The sequence below is a fragment of the Myotis nattereri genome (genome assembly GCF_964212035.1).
Source record: "Myotis nattereri genome assembly, chromosome: 1".
Classification (NCBI taxonomy): domain Eukaryota; kingdom Metazoa; phylum Chordata; class Mammalia; order Chiroptera; family Vespertilionidae; genus Myotis; species Myotis nattereri.
In genome coordinates this window covers 85,573,717-85,592,213 of record NC_138075.1, presented here as the reverse complement: position 1 = coordinate 85,592,213, position 18,497 = coordinate 85,573,717, and the positions used below count along the sequence as shown (strand labels likewise).

At 35.7% G+C, this 18,497-nt stretch overlaps 2 protein-coding genes across 3 annotated transcripts in view; one reads left to right on the top strand and one right to left on the bottom strand.

Annotated features, from left to right (window-relative positions):
- The window catches only part of HECTD1 (HECT domain E3 ubiquitin protein ligase 1), a 91,695-nt gene that overhangs the window by 58,639 nt on the left and 14,559 nt on the right, over positions 1 to 18,497 (top strand). Inside the window, exons 23-30 of the mRNA XM_081089700.1 lie at positions 514 to 680; positions 775 to 951; positions 4,122 to 4,958; positions 5,630 to 5,851; positions 12,093 to 12,226; positions 13,610 to 13,732; positions 15,823 to 15,979; positions 17,109 to 17,331. Coding sequence (XP_080945826.1) covers positions 514 to 680; positions 775 to 951; positions 4,122 to 4,958; positions 5,630 to 5,851; positions 12,093 to 12,226; positions 13,610 to 13,732; positions 15,823 to 15,979; positions 17,109 to 17,331 — 2,040 coding nt within the window. The remainder of the gene's footprint in view (positions 1 to 513; positions 681 to 774; positions 952 to 4,121; positions 4,959 to 5,629; positions 5,852 to 12,092; positions 12,227 to 13,609; positions 13,733 to 15,822; positions 15,980 to 17,108; positions 17,332 to 18,497) is intronic.
- AP4S1 (adaptor related protein complex 4 subunit sigma 1) overlaps positions 13,335 to 18,497 on the bottom strand; it is a 75,698-nt gene continuing 70,535 nt past the window's right edge. For both annotated transcript variants that reach the window (XM_081089747.1, XM_081089746.1), the window contains exon 6: positions 13,335 to 13,804. The gene's annotated coding sequence lies outside the window, so the exon portion shown is untranslated. The remainder of the gene's footprint in view (positions 13,805 to 18,497) is intronic.

Here is an 18,497-nt window from a genome sequence, read left to right as displayed (position 1 = left end):
TGGCACATTTTGAATGCTAGATAGAGTATGGCATTAAATTACTTTCTGCATTTGATGTAGTATGGAAGCAGCTTCTTAACTAGATTACTAGATACTATTTTCAAGCTTTAATAATTTATTTATTAATACTTAATAAATACTTAATAAATTAATATTTATTAATACTTAAATACATCATTTAAAGTTTCAAGAATTTAAAAAGTCTTTTGCATCATAAAAGCATATTTGTTACTCAAAATTTGTCTTATTTCTTTGGATTTCATTAATCATAAATCATTTAATGTTAGGAGTCAAATTAATAGTATATATTTAAACATTTAATATTTAACTTATTTTCTTGATTACTATATTTCTCCCTTTGATTTTTTATGCTTGTGTAACAAACTTGACTGAATATGAAAGTTACTTTGTTTTTCCTATAGTTCTCGGTTATGTAAAAATTCTTCTGCACATTAAAACATCTTTTTGTCTGTTGTAAAATATTACACCATTTTTTCCTTAACATGTTTATAGGTCAACAGCAACATGGCCTCTTGATCCACCAAAGGATGAGAAACAAGGTTGGCGACATGTGAGAATTAAACAGATGGGAAAGAATGCTAGTGGTCAAACTCACTACCTCTCACTGTCTGGATTTGAACTTTATGGCACTGTAAATGGAGTATGTGAAGATCAGCTAGGTAAAGAGATGATAATGGGTTTTTCTAACTTACTAAAATAATTATATTTATCTGAAGTGATTTGGTTTATATTTCTCTAATTTTTACTTTACAGGAAAAGCAGCTAAGGAAGCAGAAGCTAATCTTAGAAGACAAAGGCGTCTAGTACGCTCCCAGGTTCTGAAATACATGGTTCCAGGGGCTCGTGTGATCAGAGGCCTTGATTGGAAATGGCGAGATCAGGATGGCAGCCCACAGGGCGAAGGCACCGTCACTGGAGAACTGCATAATGGTGAGTAGGTGCTTAGCATTTGTAGTGTAGAAATTAAGTACTTAAATAACAAAATACTTTTCTTTTGCTATTTTGGGATAATTTATAAATTGTATAAATATCCTAGTTTTATGTAGAAGAACTGATCTGTTGATTTCACATAAAAATGAAAAAAATCATTTACTTACAAATAAGGGAAATTTTTAAATTTTCTTACGTTTTGACTCAAAACTTATTGCTAAAATTTCAGAGTGATTAATAAGCTAGTATAAGTTGAATCCACTCAAGGTACATTTTCTGCTTTTTTATTTTTAAGTTTATTATTTGTAAGTTTTCATTGATCTTTACCTTAATACTAGAGGCCTGGTGCACGAAATTCGTGCACTGGTTGGGGGGTGGGGGGTGGGGGGGTGGGCCCCTCAGCCCGACCTGCACCTCTTGCAGTCCAGGACCCCTCGGGGGATGTCCGCCTGCCAACTTAGGGAAGTCCATACCCATATAAAAAATTGTTATTAATTCCCAGATTCAACTATTATGAGTAATTTTTTTTTTTATATCTTAGAAGGTTGATTTATTAGTGGATAATTTGCCTAGCCAATGGTGGGTTCTTAGGAAAAGTGACAGTGCTTAGGAAAATGACAAACATTTTTTTTAAATATATTTTTATTGATTTTTTACAGAGAGGAAGGGAGAGGGATAGAGAGCTAGAAACATCAGTGAGAGAGAGACATTGATCAGCTGCCTCCTGCACACCCTCCACTGGGGATGTGCTCGCAACCAAGGTACATGCCCTTGACCAGAATCGAACCTGGGACCCTTCAGTCCGCAGGCTGACGCTCTATCCACTGAGCCAAACCAGTTAGGGCAACATTTAATATCTGAATATATTCATGTTCTGTATGATAAAGGTTTTTATTTACTTAGATAAACTCTTTGATTTTATTGCTTTTAAGATTCTGTTCCTTGAATTATATACTACGAAATGCATTTCTCTAGAGTCATATCCTAATTGCAAAGCATTGTTATCGTAGCAGGTTAACAGTAAGTGAGCATGTACATAATTGCTGAAAGTCATAAAAACCAGTAATAGTTGAGATGACAATAGTACCATTCAACTCAGAAATTTCAAATATGTTTGTTGGTATTTTAAGTACACTTAGTTAATATTCTGTTTCTTTTTTTTTTCTTTCTTTTTAATATTCTGTTTCTCCTAAATTGTTTGTTTTGGCTTTTAAGTGTGTGGGCTAGTTTAGGGTATATGTGAATGCAGTTAATTTTTCTTGCGCTAGAATTAACTGAAGCAACTGCATAGGAAAATTGGAATCTTATAACTTTAGAATTTAGCATATAAGAGAGGCTTATTTTTTATCTGACACATGTAGAGATTCAGAGTTTGGGCTCACCAGGATGACAATTTCTGTTAGTTTACTTTAAAACCTTTATGTCAGAGAGAGTTCTTAGCTTTCAAATACTTAAACCAACCATTTGTAATAATGGCTAGTTATTACTAACACTATGTTTTTATTTAGTTTGGGGGCATAGGAGTTTAGTGTTGTGTTCCTATATACTTATGGATAGAACATATGTACCCTTTCTTAGTCCCCCATAGACATGAATTTAAACATATTCTCAGACTAATATGAATAGTTTACATTTTAAAATTATTTTTCTACATTATATCAATTAAATCTTTTTTTCCCCCTAAAGAATCTATGTGTTGATAGGGATATCCAACCAATGCGTATATAATAATTTTTATTTATTCTACAATTATGAATGCCTACACTGTAAAGGTACTTTGTTAGAATTCAGGTATACAGTGGTCAAAGTATGTTCCCCTGCTTCTGGGTGAAACAGATAAACATATAATTACAAATTTTTATAAGTGCTGTGAAATAAATTATCAGTATATATTTGAATCAATTAATGCAATGCAAATGTTATTTTTATTTGGGGCTGGGATATGTTTTTGCACCTTCACTTTTCTTATACTTTTCCATGTTGCAGAAGAGATAGTTAATTGTTGGTCTTCAGTGGTTATTTCAGCATAAAGAATAAATTGAGGCAATTGAAATCTCATGTAAACTAGATTATGTAGATTTGGGGCAGTTTTCCTTTCAAAGAACTCATATGCAGAGAATCCCCACAGGTAATTCAATATTGCTTATACCCCTCTGAACCTCATCATACACATAAATTAACAGTGTGTGTGTGTATGTGTGGTGTGTGTGTGTACACGTACGTATACATGTGTGTGCATGCGTGCATGCATGTGGGTATGTGTATGGCCTAAGGACTTTTAAACTTTATAAAGGCTTGTTATATTTAAAAATAAACATTTTTATGTGTTCTTCTGTGAAATGTAGTTTGTTTATAACACTAAAATAAGATTGTAAAATTTCTAATAGTTTCCTTTAAAATAGGCACTTTATTGTTTTGGGGAGTTAATTTTTTTTAAAAAATAATATGTATAATTTTCCAAATACAGATAAATATAGATTAAATGTCATTTTGCTCATTAGTTCTTCACATGTTATTAGGTTTAGTATATAGCTTTAGTTATTAGTTTTAGTAAAAGGGCTTAGTATACTTTAAAATTTTTGTTTTTAGGATTTTTCTGTGCTTATTCAGATATATTAAACTTAATCATCAGAGAACCAAGTAACCACTGAACTTTGAGAACACAACCGAAATGCTAACTTAGTGTTATTTGAGCTAGTGACCTAAAATTCCTACAGTGATATATGAATATTTTGTCTGTCAATTATAGGATTTAGCCCAAACTCAGAATTTAATGGTAAACCAGCAATTTTTTCTGTAAAGAACATTTGACCACATAATCATATTTAGCAACTAAAAAACTTTTTACTTAGATTTCATCTATATTGCTGAAATTGCAGTATTTTACCATTTGTATTCATTTTTTAAAACAATTTTTAACAGTTCTTCCTCTTAAAAGATACCCCAGTAGACACATACATGACCCTTACATTGTTTTTAAATATCACCAAAGCGAACAGTTCAGAAGTAATAGAAATAAAAGGAAGAATTTAATTTTAGTTGGCAGACCTTAAATGACTATAGAAATTCAGACAACACTGATGAAAAGCTGATCCCATATTGTGGAGCTACTGTCTGTCACGCTCCTATCTGCTTTCTGCTGGGTCTCACAAACTCCTGTCCCTTTCCAGGCTGGATTGATGTCACCTGGGATGCTGGTGGCTCAAACTCTTACCGTATGGGCGCAGAAGGAAAATTTGACCTCAAGCTTGCACCAGGGTACGACCCTGATACAGTGGCATCACCCAAACCTGTTTCATCCACTGTTTCAGGCACAACGCAATCATGGAGCAGCTTGGTGAAAAACAACTGTCCAGACAAGACATCTGCTGCTGCAGGCTCCTCAAGTAGAAAAGGAAGCAGCAGTTCTGTGTGTAGCGTGGCCAGTAGCAGCGACATCAGCTTGGGTTCGACCAAAACGGAACGGAGATCAGAAATTGTAATGGAACACAGTATAGTTTCAGGAGCTGATGTCCATGAACCAATTGTTGTTCTTTCATCTGCTGAAAACATCCCTCAAACAGAAGTAGGGTCATCATCCAGTGCCAGCACCAGTACCTTAACAGCGGAAACGGGAAGTGAAAATGCTGAAAGAAAGTTAGGCCCTGATAGTTCTGTTCGTACTCCTGGGGAATCTAGTGCAATATCCATGGGAATTGTTAGTGTCAGTTCTCCTGATGTTAGTTCAGTATCTGAGTTAACTAATAAAGAAGCAGCTTCACAACGACCCCTTAGCTCCTCAGCAAGTAACAGACTGTCAGTGAGTTCTTTGTTGGCTGCTGGGGCCCCTATGAGCTCTAGTGCAAGTGTACCTAACCTGTCCTCAAGAGAAACATCTAGCTTGGAGAGTTTTGTAAGGAGAGTGGCAAACATAGCACGGACTAATGCCACGAACAACATGAATCTAAGCCGAAGCAGCAGTGATAACAACACTAATACTTTGGGGAGGAATGTGATGAGCACAGCAAGTAAGTGAGCTTTTCCTTATGGAAACCAATGCCTTTTCTACTCTGAGGGATGCAAAGTAGAGTTTCTTATTCAGTGGGTTCTGGCTTCAGTCTTGAACTAGAACATTAACCATGTTAGATACAACTCCATCAAATTTAGCACTTCAGGAATATGAAGTTCTGTAGAATCATATTTAAAGAATTCAGATCAGGTGTGATAACCTCTTATTCTGAAAGGATAAAACAATAACACACTTCTGTTTTTCACTTCTATGATAAATCATTAAGTACAGTTGCATGAGAAAATAGATGACTATTAAATACCATCATAGTCAATTGAAATCAGAGAATCACACTGGTCCTAAATTGTTATTAACTGCTGAAAGTTATTTGATTCTAATTTAAACTACTAACGAGTCAAAGTAGTTTCTTTGGAAAATATTATTGGGAATTATTCCATTGCTTATTTCACCTTTTGTAAAAAGCTAGATTTAATTTTTTTGAAAAATAATAGTGCTATAAAAATAAGAACTTTTAGTTGGATTTCAGTTGGGTTCCCAAAGTTGCTTTTCAGCCATTTAATAATTTAATGTTTCATGACCTCATTCTTTTTTCTAAATATGCAACCTAGTTATTCTAAGATTTATAATATTCTACCTATTTGTACTGATTTGCTTCATTTTTATCTTTAGCTTCTCCTCTTATGGGTGCTCAGAGTTTTCCTAATTTGACCACACCTGGTACTACATCAACAGTGACTATGTCAACATCCAGTGTTACGAGCAGCAGCAATGTAGCTACAGCAACAACAGTTTTATCAGTTGGGCAGTCATTAAGTAATACTTTAACCACCAGCCTCACATCAACCTCCAGTGAGAGTGACACAGGTCAGGAAGCAGAGTATTCCTTATATGGTAAGTTATAGTTTAAAATATTTAGATATTTGTATAGAGATGCTTTTATTATGTTTTTCTGCTGTGATTTTAACTTTTAATTAGGAAAGAATTACTCTCCTAACAAATAAGATGAAATATGAGGGACTATTAACACATTTCGTACCGCTCAGGAGTTTTCTCGTGTTTCGCGCGTCATCTGTTAAGGACCGCTGACGAGTGTTCTTGTTTTTCACGCCCATGGAAAAAGGAGCGAATCTAGATACTTACGTAAATGTTGTTTGGTCCCTCTTCATAGAGGAAAATGTTTTACGCAGTACCATACGTTAAAAAAGTACTAGGAACTTTAATTGTTTAATTGTTTTTGTAAATAAAAATGTTATAATTATTGAAAAACAACACCTAAAGTGCATTATGATGATTTAAATAATGTGCAGTTTGCCCAAAAATGTGCGGTCCCTGGCGTATATCTTAGAGATTTCTATGCAGTATGCAATGTGTTAAGTTATCAGATTATAAAAAGACATCTAAGAATTTTTGTTATCCTTTTTTTACGTTTTGTCACTAATGACAAATCATAAGATATTTGAGACCTTTATCAGAGAATAGAAGTGTAATAGATAAATAAACTTTGTAAAGTGATATTCCTGTACACTGTAATGTAAGAGGAAAAAAACTTCTGTGTGTCTTCTCTACTCAATACAGAATACTTCACTTCTGACATGTCTAACTACCAAGTGTGTGTGAAGTTTTTCCACACCAAGCAGTTCTCTGACACCACCAGCTAGGCTGTCCTATAAGTCAACTCAATTCTGACACTCTCTACTCTGAGATAGTGTTAGATCCCACAGGTTCAAAGCTCAGTTTTACAACACACACCCCCATTACACTCCCTTTCCCCTTTCCTTCAGAAGCTAATTGTAAGTCCGGGTTGTCATCTCTGTCTCAGACTGGCTGGCTATAAGTTGGAGGTCATGACCCTCTCCTCAGATTGGATTTATTTGCTAGAGTGGCTCACAGGACTCAAGAAAATATTTTATTTAGATTACCAGTTTATTATAAAAAGGATATAATTCCAGAAATAGAATTGATCCTTAGGGTGAGGTCTGAAAGGGTCTGTCCCAAGCACAGACACCCCTTGTGTGTGGGGACTCTAATGGAGTCTCCTGGTTGTGTTTTCTTCCCTATTCTGGAAGCTCTCCAAACTCATCATTTGGGTTTTATTGGAGGCTTGCTTCATGAATTAGGTGTGATTAAATTATTAGCCATTGGTGATTGAACTCAGTCTCTGGGTCCTCTTCTCTCCCCAGAGGTCTGGAGGGTGAAGTGGAAGTTCTATAATTATGGTTGGTTCCATTCATAACCAACCCCCATCCTTAGATTCCGTAGGGGCTTTCCAAAAGTCTCCTCATAAAAACAACTCTGGTTATGAAAAATAAAAGGCACCTTTATTGTTATTATATAGGAAATTCCAAAGGTTTTAGGAGATCAGTTCTTGGAACAGAGGAGAAGACCAAATATATATTTCGTATTGTCCTATATAATAAAAGCCTAATATGGAAATCAACCAAACGGTGGAACAACCGGTCACTATGATGCGCACTGACCACCAGGGGGCAGACACTCAACACAGGAGTTGCCCTCAGGCCCCAGGCCAGCCAAGGTGGGTGCCAGCGGGGGGCCCTCCTGATCGCCCCGCCAGTCACCCCACAGAGTGAAGCAACTGGCAGTGGCCGGGCAAGCGGGGCGCGGGGTCAGCCAGTGAGTGGGCTGGCGCTCCCCCCTCCCCCCCACCGCTCTGCAGAAAGCGACCGGCTGTAGTAGTCGCCTCATAAATCGGCCCTGATCGCTGGCCAGGCCTATGGACCCTACCCATGCATGAATATCGTGCATCAGGCCTCTAGTAAATAATAGTATCACAGTTATTATCAAGATCTTTTGGAAATAATACCTTAAATAGGTTACATATGAATTTTTCAAATTAATTTTTCTAAGAAAGTTTTATAATTGCATCATCATGGCTTCAATACTGTAGTCAGGAATAAAACTACTTGATTCAATTAAAATATATTTCTAATCTTATTTTAATAGAAAATTAAGACATTTTATAGAAAGTAAATATAGATGAAAATAAAAATCATCTAGTCTCTACCTTCTGGAAACAATCACTGTTATTTGATACACTAGAGGTCCAGTGCACGGATTTGTGCACCGGTGAGGTCCCTTGGCATGACCTGCAGGGATCCAGGGAGGAGCCGCTCCTGCTCATCCCTGCCCTAGTAATCCCGGTCAGCTGAGCAACACTCCCACTGTGGGAGCACACTGACCACCAAGAGGCAGCTCCTGCATTGAGCATCTGCCCCCTGGTGGTAAGTGCGCATCATAGCGAACAGTCAAGCGGTCACTTAGGCTTTTATATATATAGATACCATTTGAGGTGTATGTTCTCTCTATTTAAACAAAAAGGGATTATGTCTTTTCCAGAGAGCTCATTTCTCTCAATACATTGTGAAACATTTTCACATTGTTCTGTGGGTTTCTACTATTTGAAATGGCTGCCAAATATGCCACTATTTGACTATATGATCATTGTTTAATAAGTTCTCCATTTTGGTTATTTAAGTTACAGTTTTTGTTTTTTCTCATATATTTTTATTGGTTTCAGAGAGGAAGCGAGAGGGAGAGATGAAAACATCAATGATGAGAGAGAATCATTGGCTGGCTGCCTCCTGCACACCCCCACAGGGGATCGAGCCCACTACCTGGGCATGTGCCCTTGACCTCAATCAAACCTGGGACCTTTCAGTCCATAGGCTGATGCTCTATCCACTGAGCCAAACTAGCTAGGGCTAAGTTACAGTTTTTATTAACATAAACATGGTTATGAATGAGCATTTTTGAACCTTATTATTGTGTATTTCCTTAGGGTAAATTCCTGACAGAGTAATTGCTGAATTGCACTCCCATCATTGTTTTGGAATACCCTTTACACAGATCGTTGATCACATTGCCTGTTCTTTTTCTTATTTTACTGTTGTTATTATTTTTTAAAAAAATTGATTACTGGGTGTGGGAGAGAGAGACAGAAACATTAATGATGAGAGAGAATCATCAGTGGACTGCCTCCTGCACATCCCTCACTGGAGATGGAGCCCACAGCCTGACTTGATCCATGACCTCCTGGTTCAGGGGTCAGTGCTCAACCATTGAACAACACTGGACAGATTTTATTTTTTTAATCCTTGCTTGAGGAGTGAGAATAATTTTTCCATTCATTTTTAGAGAAAGTGTGGAAGGGAGAGGGTACGGGAAGAGAGAGACAGAGACAGGGGGAGAGAGACAGGGAGAGGGAGAGGGAGAGAAAGAGAGAGAGAGAGAGAGAGAGAGAGAGAGAGAGAGAGAGAGACATAAATGTGAGAGAGAAATAATTAATTGGTTGCTTTCTGTTCATTCCCCTATTGAGGATGGAATCTGCAGTCTGGGTATGTGTCCTAACTGGGAATCAGACCCACCACCTTTGGGTGTACACAATGATGCTCCAGCCAACTGAGCCACACCAGACAGGGCATGCCTGTTTTTAAAAAATTACTCTTGTTGACCAGCCAGTGTTGCTCAGTGGTTGAGAGTTGCCCTCTGAATTAGAAGATCGTGATTCAATTCCTGGTTAGGTTCCTGGCTTGCTCCCCAGTGTGGGGCATGCAGAAGGCAGCTGATCAATGATTCTTTCTCATCATTAATGTTTCTATTTCTTTTCCTCTCCTTCTCTGAAATCAGTAAAAAAGTATGTTTAAAAAATTACTGTTATTAATTTCAAATAGAAAAAAATGTATATAAAGATAATATTTTAAGTACTATTTTATGTATCTCATTATAATATTTTCTTTTTTTCTGAAAATGTGGCCTCTCCTATTCCAAGCTAAGAATTGGTTCTGATGTGTGATTTTAGGAAAAACATTACATTCTCTTTTTTACTTTATCTTTTAAATGTGTAGGTAGCAAATGAAGATGATTATTATTATTTTCAAGTATTGTAAATTTATTGAAAAACTATTTTCCACTTCAGTTTTTCTCACGGAGGCCCTCTCCCCCTTCCTACTATTTCTTAATGTGTTAAAGTCAGCCTTTAATTCATTATTATTTGAAGGTTAAGAAGGTTGTGGGTATGCTAATGGGAGAGAATATTAAAGAGTTAGGGCTCCTTGTTGCCTTTTAAAAATTGTTAGATGATTAAAATTTCCTTTTCTATATTCCTAAAACTAGAGGACTATAAAAGTGCTGCTATGAAGGCTCATAGTAATAACTGTCTTATAAAATAATTTCTGTATATACAAATGTTTACTTTTTACACTTTGAGGACCATAATTTGACTGTGATGGTCAAATCTATGAAATTCATGGAGCTTTTTAAAACATTCTTATACTCTGATAAAAATGGGTAGATGAGTTAAAAAAATCTGACTTCAGTGAATTGTAATATATAAAGTTAGATGATTTTCCTTTACAAATGAACCAAAAGTGGAAATGATTTGTTATGTAATTATGTATACTGCTACCTCATCATGTTTATGAGAAGCACTGCCTAAATTGTAGGGGTAAAATATGTGTTAGGGGTAATATATTTCATCGAATTTAAGATGCCATTGTTATAAGAGACACCATTATTTTATGTCACTAAGGGAAGAAGTGTTGCCAGTTTAGCTGTGACTTGCCATTGCTTGTAACATACATTCTGATTTCAGAATACTAAAGTGCTAAAAACTGTGTATCTTAGAAACTAGTTGAATATAGTATCAGGCCTCTTTCTTCTAGTCATTCAGTGAAAGGCATTGAATTTTTAGTTTTATGTAATTATTAGGCTTAAAATATATTTGGTTCAGACGTCTGCAGATGTACGTATCTATGACATTATTTATGCTATTGTACACTTTATAAACACTGTGCACTTAGGTTATACTGAATTCATAAAACACAAGTTAAATCGAGCACAAGAGAAAATGATCAATCAAGAGATGTGTTAAACATGAGATGTATGAGGCTGCTGCTTGTGTAACATGGCACAGCATTTTACTGCAAACTTTTTTTTTAAGTAGAAAGAGTACACTCTACAATAATAATAAAAAGCATATGGTGAGCATATACATAAACCAGTAACATACTCATTTATTTTCATTATGAAGCATTATGTACTATCCCTAATTGTATGTGTTATTTATTGGCAATGCAGTAGATTTGTTTATAACAGTATCACCACAAACACATGAGTACTGCATTGTGCTATGACATGGCAGTTGAGATAGGCATATTTCAGTTCCATTATAATCTTTTTAAAAATATATATATTTTTATTGATTTCAGAGAGGAATGGAGAGGGAGAGAGAGAGAGAAATATCAGTGATGAGAGAGAGTCGTTGATCGGCTACCTCCTGCAAGCCTTATACTGGAGATCGAGCCTGCAACCTGGGCATGTGCCCTGACCAGGAATCAAACCATGACTTCCTGGTTCATAGGTCAACGCTCAACCATTGAGCCACAGTGTCTGGGCTCCATTATAATCTTAATGGAAACACTGTTGAATATGTGGTCTGTCGTTGACCAAAACATTATGCAGCACTTGACTCTATAGCTATAGAAGTTACATATATATATAAAATCACAGAGAGAAAGAGTATACACGTGTAAGCGACAACATGAGCATGTAAGTGAACAGGCTATGTTCCTTCCAAAGTCCAGCATCTGGAAAAATCTTTGGGATGGCCCAGTACATTTACAACTAGAAATGAAGGCATGAACATCTTTATGTGTATTTTTTTTAAAAGCTCCAAATAAAACTCATTACAACTTTTTCAATGACTAAAGCCATAAAAACCGCCCACCCCAATCCCAATCACCAAAAAACATTATTCGCGTACTGTATGAAAAACTATATCATTAGTATAGACAAAATAAAAATAATCTGTCATCAGAAAACATTGAATCTAACTATGTGGCTCATAACTATTTATATCTCGTGCTTAACACAATTCTTGACCCATTATAGGTACTCTGTAGATATTTGTTGACATGTTATGCTAACTGTGACTTATGCAGAGATTGATAATATGATTGTTGTTATATTTTATCATAGTCCATATTGTTGACCTTTTATATTATGGTTTTGTAGATTTGGATTTAGATTTAGTTTATGATCATTCTTTATCCCATGTTGATTTTTTGTTAGGCTTTGTTAATTGTGTTGAGAGTAAGTTGTTGGTTTTGTTTTCTAGATTTTCTTGATAGCTGCCGTGCCAGTACCCTGTTAGCTGAGCTAGATGATGATGAGGACTTGCCTGAGCCAGATGAGGAAGATGATGAAAATGAAGATGACAATCAGGAGGACCAGGAATACGAGGAGGTTATGGTAGAGAGAGTCCCCTATTCTCTTAACTAAGATAAAATATTAATATTTGAAACGAATAGAGGAAAAGCAAAGTCCTGGTTTAACTTTGAAGCAAGGAAATATATGGTACCAGTATGAAAAATGTGGTTAATTATGAAAAATGCTGTTAATATGAGCATTTATGATTCTCTTCTAAAAGGCAGTTGTAACACAATGACCAATATTTGTGTATCTAAACAAGTTTTTTTTTATATTTGAAAAATACTACAATATCACATATTTTAACAGATTTAAAACACTAATCCTAAAGAATATAATTTTCATGGTTCATCTGCAATATTTATACATAGAATTTTTTAGTGTCTACTGTTTTTTTGTTTTTTTAAATTCTTTATTGTTTAAAGTATTCCATATGTCTCTTTTTTCCCCCATTGACCTCTTTCCGTCCACTCCCACCCCCCAGCACATGTCCTCACCCCCCCAGTATCTGTGTACATTAGCCATGCCTGTATGCATGCATACAAGTCCTTTGGTTGATCTCTTACCCCCTACCCTCACCCCAGGGTCTACTGTTTTGAAAGCAGTATCTGTTCTCATCAGTCCTTATACAGAGCTATGAAGTACAGGCATAGAAGAAATAATTTACCCTAATTAATAAGAGTTAAGTGGAAAAAGTGTTGCCTGTTTAGCTGTGACTTTCCATTGCAGTATGATCCAGAATCCCAGTGTTTAACCACAGTGATTGTCTTTGAATTAAACTCTTGACTGAAAATACTCTATTTAAATGTATATTTTTTTTATTTTTTTTTAAATGAAATGTTACTAAATTTTGAAAAGCTTCATAAGTTGCAGTGTTTAGGTTTTTTGTTGTGTTTTTGGTTACTCTTCACCCAAAGATATTTTTTCCATTAATTTTTAGAGAGAGTGTAAGGGAGAAAAGGTGGGGAGGAGGGAGAGAGAGAGACACACACACATCAATATGAGAGATACATCGATTGGTTGCCTTCCAGATGCATCCCAACGGGGCCGGGTAGCAAACCTGCAACCCAGGTATATGCTCTGACCTGGAATTTGAACCTGAGACCCTTTGGTGCATGGGACGATGCTCTAACCACAACGCAACACTGGCCAGGGTATAAGTTGAGTTTTAATGGGGTGAAGAACTCAAATGCTTTTAGTATATGTTGCTTGGGAAACAGTATGCCAGCATATTTCTTGTGGCGTTAATATATGATGCATGATGAATTTAAAACATTCATTTTATAACTTTTATGAAGATGGCTAGTGAATATGAAGTTTTTAATGACAGTTTTGGTAATATGGGTTGATAGTTTCAAGTCAAGGCTGAATAAGGATATATATGGGTCAAATAATTAGATGTCTCTACATATTTTTAAAAATCAGATTCTGAGACGTCCATCCCTGCAGCGACGAGCCGGCTCTCGCTCTGATGTAACGCACCATGCTGTCACTTCACAGCTACCACAGGTTCCTGCTGGAGGTGGGAGCCGACCTATTGGGGAGCAGGTAATATCTTCATGTTTATCATCCCCACGATGTATTTTTTCCCCTTTCACAGTAAAGGATCAACCAAAATGTCTAGAAAAATATACAGGGAAAGGAGAGAGAGTTAAAAAATGGAATTAACAAAAAGAAACTTCCCGGGGGAGGATGGGAGAGGGCTAAAAGAGGTTAATGGGGGGGGGGGAAAGGAGGACCTATGTAATACTTTCAACAATAAAGTTCCAAATAGAGTCCAGATTGCTCTGATATAATGCATATAGGGGCTTGTTACCTGAAACTCTCTTCCCCTTCTCCTTTATTTAAACATATACTAAACATATACTAAAATACACTAAAATAGTTAATAGCTATTATTTAAGACTTAGTTTTCATAGTAGTAGTAGAGGTAGTACTATTAACTAACATTTACCGATTATTAATTGAGTGCTAGACATTTTCAGTCCTTTCAGCAACCCTTTGACAGTTACTTTTAGTCCTAATCTTCAGAGGATGATTTTAAAGGTCACACATAGAAGTGTTGGATCCAGGATGAAAACCCAGACATTCTGGCTCTAGAGCTGTCAAATGTCAGTTTGGTTTGTTTATAAAAGTTAATTTCAATTATGTGTTCAAAATATAAGGGGCTATGTGTGTGTGCAACTACATACATAATTATTATTAAAATTATTACAACAGACATTTACAACATTTACAGTTCATTGATCTCTCTTTTGTTGATACTAAAAGTGAAGGAGAAGAGACAGTGTTAAATAACTTTTATTATGAAAAATTTAAAATATATAGGAAATCGCCGAAACCGGTTTGGCTCAGTGAATAGAGCGTCGGCCTGCGGGCTGAGGGGTCCCGGGTTCGATTCCGGTCAAGGGCATGTACCTGGGTTGCGGGCACATCCCCAGTGGGGAGTGTGCAGGAGGCAGCTGGTCGATGTTTCTCTCTCATAGATGTTTCTAGCTCTCTATCTTTCTCCCTTCCTCTCTGTAAAAAATCAATAAAATATATTTTTTAAAAAATAAAATAAATAAAAATAAAAAATAAAATATATAGGAAATCGAATAGTATGATGATGCCCCAAAGACCCATCATTTGACTTAAACAGTTATCAATGCTTTGTCAAAATGTTTGATTTGCCCCATAGTAATTTAAAGCAACTCCCAAGCATTATAGTATTTTTTACCTAATTCAATATGTAATACAATTTACATTTTTTAATAAAGCACCTATTTAAAAATAAATATAGGTTCATTGGAAGATGCACAGATAGTTTAGAGAGGTGTTATGTGCACTTTACCCAATTTCTTCCAATGGTCACAATTAGAGTACAACTTGAAAACCAAGAAATTGACATTGGTGCAATGTGTGTATATGGTTCACTGTCATTTTATCTCATGTAGATTTCTGTAACCACCACTAATTCAACTTACTTTTGATAAACTTAAATTGTTAAGAACTGTATGTACTACCTATATATGTCTGTGTAGGCTCATTTTGTGCGTAAGAAATATGGCTAAGGAGTGTAATAGCTATAGAAAAGAACTTAAACATATACCTTATTTTATTTTTAATTTAATTGATTTCAGAGAGAAAGGGAGAGGGAGAGAGAGATAGAAACATCATTGATGAGAGAGAATCATTGATCGGCTGCTTCCTGCATGCCTCCTACTGGGGATCGAGCCCGTAACCTGAACATGTGCCCTTGGCTGGAATCGAACTGGGGACCCTTCAGTCTGCAGGCCAACACTCTATCTGCAGAGCCAAACCAGCTAGGGCCATATACCTTACTTTATAGATAGCACATCACTTTCGCAATACTGAAGTTTTATAATATTTGTGAATTTTATTTTTGTTTACTTATTTTTAAAAATACATTTTTATTGATTTTCTAGAGAGTGGAAGGGAGAGGAATAGAGTGATAGAAACATTGATGAGAGAGAAACATCAATTGGCTGCCTCCTGCATGCCCCTTACTGGGTATCGAGCCTGCAACCTAGAAAAGTGCCCTGTTTGAGAATCAAACCGTGACCTCCTGTTCTGGTTCATGGGCTGATGTTCAACCACTGAGCCATACTGACCAGGCAGAAATTTTATTTTTATAGGAAGAAGAGGAGTATGAAACTAAAGGAGGACGCCGGAGGACATGGGATGATGATTATGTGCTGAAGCGGCAGTTTTCTGCTTTGGTTCCTGCTTTTGATCCTAGACCGGGTCGTACTAATGTCCAACAGACAACTGATCTAGAAATTCCACCTCCAGGTATGCTATATTTTAGTTTTTGTGAGTTAATTTTTAATAAGTAACAAAGTAATTATACACAATTAGAAAATTAATATACAGGCTATAAATAATAGTTTTCAAGAAAAAACTGTATATCAGCCACAAGTCCTTAAAAAATAGACTTTTTTAAAAGGAAAAGATACAAAACGCTGTTTTGTACTTACGTAATTTTAAAAGCAAGGCTTCATTTAAAGGTGGATACTTTGTATTTTATTTTGTACTGGATCAAAATTGCTAAGGATTATTCCTTTTCATTTTTTTCTTTGAAAAGCTATATCGAGGTTTCAGTTAGATCCTCCGGAGTCAGTCAGCCTCAGTGGCAACTTTATTTCTTGCAACTCTATTTTGCATGTGGTAGATACACTAATGGCCCCCCAAAGATTATATAGATCCTAACCTCCAGAATCTGAGAAGATGTTACCCTAATGTGACGAGAGAGATTTTGCAGATATGATTAAATAAAGATTTTGAAATGGGGAGACTATCCTGGATTATCTGGTTGAGTCCAGTGTAATCACCAGTGTCCTAATAAGAGGGAGTCAGGAGGGTCAGAGTCAGAAGAGGATTTGACTAAAGATACAATGGGATGTCATACAGTGGATATAATACTTTTGAAAACTCTTATCTAATTATATGAGGAAATGATTCCTGTCCTAGTAAAAAAGAGAATATACCACCAAATACAATAGTTGTGCGTGTGTGTGTGTGTGTGTGTGTGTGTCCATCCTCACAGCCCACTCATTCAGTATAAGCAAAAGGTTATTAACCAAAGTATGTGTTTTTTCTCTGGATGTAGAAATACCAATAATTTTAGTATTTTTATTTGTAAAAGTAAAATGTCTTTAAAATATTCATATAATTAACATATTTTCTATTAAAATGAGAGATTCCTTTCATATGCATAAGGTTTACTCTGTATTCTCTGTCTTTAAGTAACCTATTATTCCTATTTGAAAAAAAAGAAAATGTTGAGGCCAGTAGAGCCTTTAGTAACTGATATTGTTAGTCAATATATATGGCAGAAGGGTTTAGATTTCACATAGCCTTGTCGTCTAGTGCAGAGTTTTACTGTACTGTAATTGATTTTTATATCTTTTCATATTTTTAGGAACACCTCATTCAGAACTCTTGGAAGAAGTAGAATGTACTCCATCACCTCGATTAGCCCTCACTTTGAAAGTAACAGGTCTTGGAACAACTCGAGAGGTTGAATTACCCCTCACCAATTTTAGATCAACCATCTTTTACTATGTACAAAAATTGCTTCAATTATCCTGTAATGGCAATGTGAAATCAGATAAACTTAGGCGTATTTGGGAGCCAACATACACGTAAGAGATTTTAATTTAATTTTTTAGGTATATATTTTCTTAATATATAAGCCAAGAAGCATTGTATTTCTATGTTTGGACTATAGGAACAGAAAAGATTTGGTTTTGGTCTGTTGGTTTACAGGAACAGATAAGATCATTTTTGATTCCTTATGTGGAAAGGTTAAGGTTCACAACTGAAAGGAACTTTTGAAATAATCAAAACCAGTGCCTTATGTAATAACTAGAGGCCCAGTGCACGAAATTCGTGCATGGATAGGGTCCCTAGTGGCTGCTGGTTGCCGGCCGGGGCCTTCCTTCATTCCGTGCCACCCGCTTATGGTCAGCTTATGTCATAGTGAGTGATTGAACTCCCGGTCGGTCGAACTCCCAAGGGGACACTTTACATACTAGGCTTTTATATATATAGAGTAGATTGTTGACCTCTAACTGGGATTGTGTATGAAATACTAAATGTTTGTTATTTGTTATTTGTTCTGCGGTCTGTGAGCTAAGTTTACCACCTATCTTTGTTCATTCATTCATTCAACAAATGATTATCAATGAACTTGGGCCAGTGTGTTTAACAACATTTTAGTACCTCAGTTTCCTAATCTTATAAAATGAGAATGCTTGCGAGGAATCAATGAATTAATATATGTAAAGTGTTTCAGTAATCTAGGATGTAGAAAATACTCAGTATTACCTATAATAGTAATTTATTATTTAACAAATTATAAATTTATTAATATATACATATTTTATGTTATATTACTACATATTTGTATTAAATAAGTAATTAAGTAATTATATAATTATATAATTCTTATTTGACTTTGCTTTTGTTGGTGTATTTTTCTTTTGTTCTCTTAACATTGATAATCTTATCTAATGTCCAATAAAGTAATCTAGGTCCTTTGAGTTAGAATAGAAGGTCGTCATGCCAAATTCCGACCCCCTCCCCCGCATTCAGTTTTTATCTCAAGTGCGTTACATGTTACTTCATATTTTTAAATATTCAGGTTTATTGTATGTTTTCTCTGCAATAATGCTAAATTTATAAACCATAACTCTTTTTCAGGAATATGATTTCTGTTACTTTCCACTATTTAACAAATTAATATTTTTTTCTCATAAGTTCTCCCTGAGTTCAATGTTTAATGTAAGCATATGGCAGCATTCATATA